Source organism: Diospyros lotus, chromosome 10 (assembly GCF_014633365.1).
Source record: "Diospyros lotus cultivar Yz01 chromosome 10, ASM1463336v1, whole genome shotgun sequence".
Lineage (NCBI taxonomy): Eukaryota > Viridiplantae > Streptophyta > Magnoliopsida > Ericales > Ebenaceae > Diospyros > Diospyros lotus.
In genome coordinates, this window is record NC_068347.1 from 17,034,662 (window position 1) to 17,041,927 (window position 7,266).

The 7,266-nt window shown below is 37.0% G+C and overlaps 1 protein-coding gene across 5 annotated transcripts in view; it reads right to left on the minus strand.

Annotated features, from left to right (window-relative positions):
- The window catches only part of LOC127811523 (uncharacterized), a 93,124-nt gene extending 86,109 nt beyond the window's left edge, over nt 1-7,015 (minus strand). For 2 of the 5 annotated variants that reach the window (XM_052351457.1, XM_052351458.1), the window contains exons 1-2: nt 6,622-7,009; nt 5,276-5,336 (exon numbers count right to left, since the gene is read on the minus strand). Coding sequence is in view for 2 of the 5 variants with exons in the window: in XM_052351455.1 (XP_052207415.1) it covers nt 5,276-5,376 (101 nt within the window). In the remaining 3 variants the exon portion in view is untranslated. Of the gene's footprint in view, nt 1-5,275; nt 5,409-6,621 lie in introns of all 5 variants that reach the window. The other 3 variants (XR_008025708.1, XM_052351455.1, XM_052351454.1) reach the window with 3 other exon arrangements.
- Nucleotides 7,016-7,266: the final 251 nt, after the last annotated feature.

The window sequence follows — 7,266 nt, forward strand, 5'->3', positions numbered from 1 at the left end:
TCACAAGATGTCACATTCAGCGAATCTCAGCCCTATTTTGCTCCCATTCCAGCAAGTCCAACAGATATCAGTCCTGTAAATATGGACTGGGAGTTTCTAAATACTAGTCTCGAAACAAGAGCAGCTGGTCAAGGTCTTCCTTCCCAAGATACTAGCCCTATTATGACACCACAACTCTTATCAACTGATCATCCCATGGAACAAGTTCACTCAAGGCTCTGTTCTCCTATAAGATATAAAGGTTCTCCTTATGTGTACAAGAGAAGGCAGCCCATTGAAGAACTGCAACCAAGCACATCAACAGTCTTATGGTATTGATTATCTAGAAACTTTTGCTCCTGTGGCCAGAATGACTATGATAAGAATTCTCATAGTATTGGCAGCTAAATTTGGGTGGAAATTGCAACAATTCGATGTCAAAAATGCCTTCTTACACGGAGATTTAGAGGAAGAGGTCTTTATGAAAATCCCTCTAGGTTTTGAACATGAAGGAGATGGAAAGAATCAGGTTTGTAAAATCAAGAAGCCCTATATGGGCTCAAACAATCCCCTCATGCATGGTTTGGAAGATTTTCAAAGGCCATGCTTTGCTTTCTATAGGATACCACCAAAGCCGAGGAGACCACACCCTATTTATCAAACATACAAGAGAAAAGGTAACAGTTTTACTTGTCTATGTGGATGATATTGTGGTGACAGGGAATGACACAACTGAACAAGGCTGTCTCAAACAAAACTTAGCTCGTGAATTTGAAATCAAAGACCTCGGCCAATTACGATACTTCTTAGGTATAGAAGTAGCACACTCAAAGAAATGTATTTTTCTATCACAACGAAAATATGTCTTGGATTTGCTTGATGAAACAGGGTTATTAGGAGGAAAATGAGGAAGGACACAACTGGACAAGGTTGTCTCAAACAAAACTTAGCTCATGAATTTGAAATCAAAGACCTCGGCCAATTACGATACTTCTTGGGTATAGAAGTAGCACACTCAAAGTAAGGTATTTTTCTATTAGAATGAAAATATGTTTTGGATTTGCTTGATGAAACAAGGCTATTAGGAGGAAAAGGAGGAAGGACACCAATTGATCCCAATACAAAATTACAAGCTAATAAGGGTGGTCAAAAAGTAGACAAAGGGAGATTTCAATGCTTGGTAGGGCGATTAATATATCTATCACATATTAGGCATGACATATCATTTGCTGTCAGCCAGTTCATGCATGATCCTAATGAAGAACATGTGGCAACAGTAAGGAAAATTTTATGTTATCTTAAAGCTACGCCTAAAAAAGGGATCTTAATCAATCAACTACTAGTATAGCCTACAATCCGGTCCAACATGAAAAAACCAAGCATATTGAAATTGATAAGCATTTCCTAAAAGGAAAAATTGGATAGTGGTCTATTGAAGATTTCATATATCCCTTCCAGCCATCAAATAGCCAATGTTCTTACAAAAGGTTTGCCAAATACCCAATTTGAAGCCATGATCAACAAGCTGGGTATGATTGATATCTACTCCCTAGCTTGAGGGGGAGTGTTAGAACAAGATTAAGAAGCTATGGCCGAGAATCAAGATGGAGATAGGATTTTATTCTTTTATTTTTGTATCTATTTTGTGTTTTATCTATTTGTTGTATATTTAAATTGTTGTAATTTAGTCCTAGATATAAGATAAGTAATCTAGTCCTAAAAAATTGGGAATGTAATCTAGTTCTAAAACTTAGGAGAATTCTTAGGAACCTTCTTGTATAAATTCTATGATGTAAGTTGTATAAATTCTATTATTTACATCAATAAAATTAAGAAGGAATACCGTTTCCTTTTTCCCACAAATTCAATTGTTGTCAAGGTGCATCTTGACTTATGATAATGTATATCTCAATTCTTGATAAGACCACAGAACTAAACAAGACAACTCAAAATATAACAAATGATGTACTCAAGCCAATCTCTGATACAACATGTGGTATTTCAGTGTGGTCATTAATAGAGAGAAAGGGAGAGAATAAGTGAAAACTTATTGACCTCATAGAGTTGAGGTAAAATCCTTTCTCACTAGACCTATTAAGATGTACGGCAATTCCTTCAAGGAAACTTGAGGTTAAATCCTCAAATATAGGTGGTTAGAAGAACGATCAACCTTGCCATTGAAGAAGTTTGAGATGGGAACGCATGATTCACACAAGCTAGTGTCTGATTGGCTAATCCTAGAAAAGCCCTTACACTTGATTATTTCAATGTGAGGGGCATTTCTATCTTACAGTGGCATTAATAAAGGATCAGGTGAATCAGAAAACATTTACTCATAAATTATGAACAGATGATGGAGTTGTAACAATTCTTGGATCGTTCAGTATTTTTGGGTGTTCTCATGGCTGTGCAATACCAATAACATGGAGAGTTTTCAATAACTCTTTGCAAGCAGACTAGAACATCCACACGCTTGCCGTAAACTATATTAAGGTTTGCGGTTTCAAGCAGATTAAAAATACCATGAGTCTTGGCCATCCTTGCTTGATGTTATTTGAATTAGAAAGGAGCGATGCTACTCTGGAAGATGTATATGCAGCTACTATTTCCTGTTGAGGGGGGAACTTGAACCTTAGTAGATTACAGAGGCATTTTTCAAAATTTCTAGAGGGTTACAATAGAACAGATTATCTATTTTGTTATACACTGTCTATGCATAGGCTTCAACCTCTTTGCCAATTAAAATTCTCTTCTTTTGTTTTTCTTTTACTTAACCCTACCCTATCCAACATTAATTCAAAAAACAAAACGATAATACAAGAAAACTAATTGCAGTATAATAAAACAGATCAATTTAAATGTCAAAATATATTCACACAAAATACAGCATCTGTAAAAGAGAAACTCATGAGGGAGGAAAAGCTAACACAGACAAGAAGATTATATACAAGAAAACAAGCAAACAACTCTTATTACGACAAGAAAAAATCAGACAAGAAGATTATATAGCTGGTTATACTAGCAGCACAAATTGATAAAGCTAACACAGATGATCATGGTGATATCCTAGTAATCCCCATGTGTGGGAATTTTCTTGTTCAACATAGTGATATTCAATTGTCGATATCAGTGCAACTAATTGAAGAGAGGATATAAAAGGCTATTCCCCTAATATGCACAAGGGGTGCCCCATATACCTCATTTGCAAACTAACCAGGCTCCTTATCAGAAATAGAAACACAAAGAGCAAAAAGAAAAGATTGAAAGCACAATGAGGGGGAAAAGGTGTCCCGACTGCAGGAGGCTCCCTCTTTGTGAAGGTCAGGGGCAGGTTGTATTTATATGCAGCCTTCCCCTTGCTGTGTTTACAAAGAGGCTGTTCCACAACTCATACCCGTAACCTTGGCATTCCAAGCCATTCAAAGTTCAGTTCAGTTCAATGAAGAAGAATATCAGGTCCCCAATAATTCAATGATGATAAGACCTATTATTCTGCTATCCAGCCAGTCATATACCTGCAAAAGCATGACAATTGTAGAGTTTGTTTTTTTTTTAAAAAGTAACAGTAGAATTCTAAAGCAGATAAAAACATCATTGGCTTTCTAAAATGTCTGTTAAGTGTCCTTTTCTTTGGTACTAGATCAATATCTGAGGAACAAATACTTTCTCCAAAGTCATCCAGATAACAAATACTTTCTCCAAAGTCATCCAGATAATTATCATTACAACAAGCACCACAAATTGGCTGACCACTCCAAAGCAACACCTGTCAAACTATTGGCATGTAATCAACCAAGTGTTAATCTCAATATCCCCGATTTAATTTGTTGAAATGTTGTCTTGAGTATATGGTATAAGAAGAGGATGGCAGTAGGGAGTGAATGATGGAAGTGTGCTAGAGGGCCATTGAAGAATTAGATAGAAGTTTATATCTCAAACTGTAATTAATGGAAATTGGGAGTGTTAAACTGTAAATATCTAATACCTTCTCTAAGGATAACCGCCCACTCTATAAATAGAGTGCTAGGGGGTGTGTGCGGCCATTCTATTCTCTTCTATTGTAACGAGTACATTGTATTCTCTGAGACGAAGGCTAGAGTTTTGATTTAGCTTTGTAATGTTGGGAAAGAAGAAGTTGTTTGTACTCGGGAATAGGGGGGAGATCTTGCTAATGTACAGGTCGGTTTTCTTTGGTTTAATAAGATTGCTCGGGGTGCTCTTTGAAGGCTGGATGTAGGTTTCCTCAAAGGAAACTGAACCAAGATAAATTTTGGCATTTGTGTGGTTTGTTTTCTGTTTCTTGTTCTTATTTTCTTTCTGTTTGATTGCTTAAGTTTTCTGTTTCAATTCCTATTAACACCGAGAGGGTTTGTGAGTGTTGAGAGAGGCCTATATCATCTAAGGGTAATTCCGCATAGTTCTATGTTAACATAATTTACTATACTTCTACTTGTCTATGTAGTTGATGAGTTATTTCTTTATACTTGATAAGTAACCAAATTGCATTTTGTAGAAATGCCTTAGAAAGAGTGAAAACTATAATACGCAAAACTCTCTATACATCAACAGGTGTGTGCAATATCCCTAACAAGAAATTGAACATAGTTCCCTTTAATATGAAGCAGACCTTGGATTCCATTACAAGCTATGCAATTTCTCCTTCAATAACAATTTCATATCACACATAAAAGCAAAAAACAACGGCAATCACAAACCTTTATCCCACTACATGGGGTTGATAACACATAAAAAGGTAATTTCCCATATTTGTGTCATCCACTAACTAGGTCAACTATGGCATGCCATTGAACTCCACAATTGAAGGAGGCATCACCAACTCTGCCACAATTGAAGAAGGTAACTCTACCACTAGGTAAGGCCTAGTTGTGATGACTAGATAAAACCATATGACAAACCCAAGTACCAGTTTAGATAATCCTGTGATTATCAAAACAAATCTACAGCTACAAACTCAGTACCCTGATAGAAAGCCTAAAAGCCCAATACTGTTAATTAATAAATGCAGTGTGTTTTGTTAAGAATATGCAACTCGAGGCTAATGCATCAATCAAATGAAAGGCAAACATAATAGAAAATTTAATCCTTATTTAAATTTCAATCACATTGTTTGATGAAATTCAAAACAAAACTACTTCTACTTAGTTGCTATGAATCTTAGAAAAATATTAAATGGGCAAACAATTAAAGGAAAAATGTGAATAACAAGACATTGTAATAACACCTTGTGCACAAATAAAATCATAAATATGAAACCAGTAGAACTTTCAAAACTTACGCCTTATAAACATCTCCAAAAGACCCCCTTCCAATCAGCTCCAAGTCACTAAATCTGGATCCTGCAGTCTCCAAAAGAGCAGCAACATCCTCATCAGCCATCTTTATCCACGATTACTTTCCATCTCACCCTCCTAATAAATAGGCCAAGCACACAATTGAATAAACTCAGAGTCATCTAATTTTGACTCAAATATATCTCATTTTCCAACTTTGAATTCCACTTTACAGAGTCAAATTCACATATTCACATAAAGAGGCCGTCTCATCAAACGTGGTTTTGATGGACAAACCAAAATAAATATCATTAACTAATACCAGAGATACACAACTCAGAGTCATCTAATACCAGAGATACACAACTCAGTCATCTAATTTTGGCTTAAAAATTTATCTTTTCTAGCTTTGAATTACACTTCACAAAGTCGAATTCGCATATTCACATAAAGGGGTGGTCTCATCGAACATGGTTTCGATGGAAAAACTTGAAGAAATATCATTAACCAATACCAAAATGAGATCTGAAATCTATTCACAAATTTGAAAGAATAAATAAACGTCAACGATGGAAAAACCTGGGAAGCTCTTTGGCTCAAGCGAAACCAATGAACAACCGTTAGATTACTCGAATTGTGAGGTGGGCGGATCCAGGAATTTAGGTTTGGGGGGGGGGGGGGGATGAAATTTTAAAAACTTAATATAATAAAATTCTTGTGTAACCAAAAAGTCATTACAACAAATTTTCATTAAGCTTGTGCTCGACGAGATTTTGAAACAAAAAATTCATCTAGATTGATGTAAATTTCAGGAGATAAACTTGAAGAAATTGATGTAAATTCACTAGATTGATTTTGCACACTATGAATTGAAGTACTTTCACTAAGATGATGATCTCTTTCTGAAAAAAGATAACAATGTTTTTCCTTTCTTTGCAGAAGATTGTTCCATTCTAAATTCTAAGATACACAAACAAAAATAGCACAATTCAATAATCGAACAAGTAAAATATTTAACTCAAGATTTGAGGCAAATGCAAGGCCAATACAACAACTGTATTTCTAGAGTTCAAACAAGAGAAGGCAAAAGTATGGTCGATTCAAATATTCAATAACAGATTCACAATAACAAATTCCAGGCTTCCAGCCACGACAATTCCTAACTAAATGCAGTAGTCAAATAGGCAAGCAGACACAAAGTTAGAAAAATCACTTACTTAAAACTTGCTAAAAAAGGCAGAGACCTCAACAACAAATCAAGCATAAACAGGTAAAAAAAATATGGTCGAAAAACAGAAAAACTATCTAGATTTAGCTGTCAATCGAGAGAATCAAAGAAGAGAAAACAAACCAGTAATACAGATCCGGGCTCGAATGAAGCAGATTTGGAGACTGGAAGTTTGGGGGGTAAAACGAAAACCTGAATCAGAGGCAGCAAGCGAGCGGGCGAGAGAGGCCGACTGGCCGAGCGAGCGTGGGGGCGAGGGCGAGGGCGAGCGAGAGCAAGAGAGAGGCAGTCAGGCAGAGAGCGAGGGGCCGAAGGCGAGCGAGAGCAAGAGAAAGGCAGCGAGGGCCGGAGGGCGAGCGAAGGCGAGAGGCAGCGAGGCCGAGCGAGAGCAAGAGGGGCCGAGCCCGAGCAGAGCAAGAGAGAGGCAGAGACCGAGGGCGAGCGCGGGTGGACGAGCAAAAGAGAGGAGGCATAGAGCGAGATGCAGGAGGGTGAGCGAGAGCGAGATCGAGAGAGGAAGGAGAAGGGAGGTGGGCTGGGCTGGGTTGAAAAAAATTGAGGTGGTTTGGACCCAAATTCAACTGGGCTATTACTAAATAATTCAAAATTTTACTTAATAAATTTAAATTTTATTGTTGGCTGTCCTCAATTTCAGCCCATGACAACTCATACATAAATTCACTCCTAGAATAGGAAATGCAAAGTGACAACCCAACTAAATTAGGGCTCTAGAATGCCACTCATCCAATTGTTGTGATGGCAAAATAA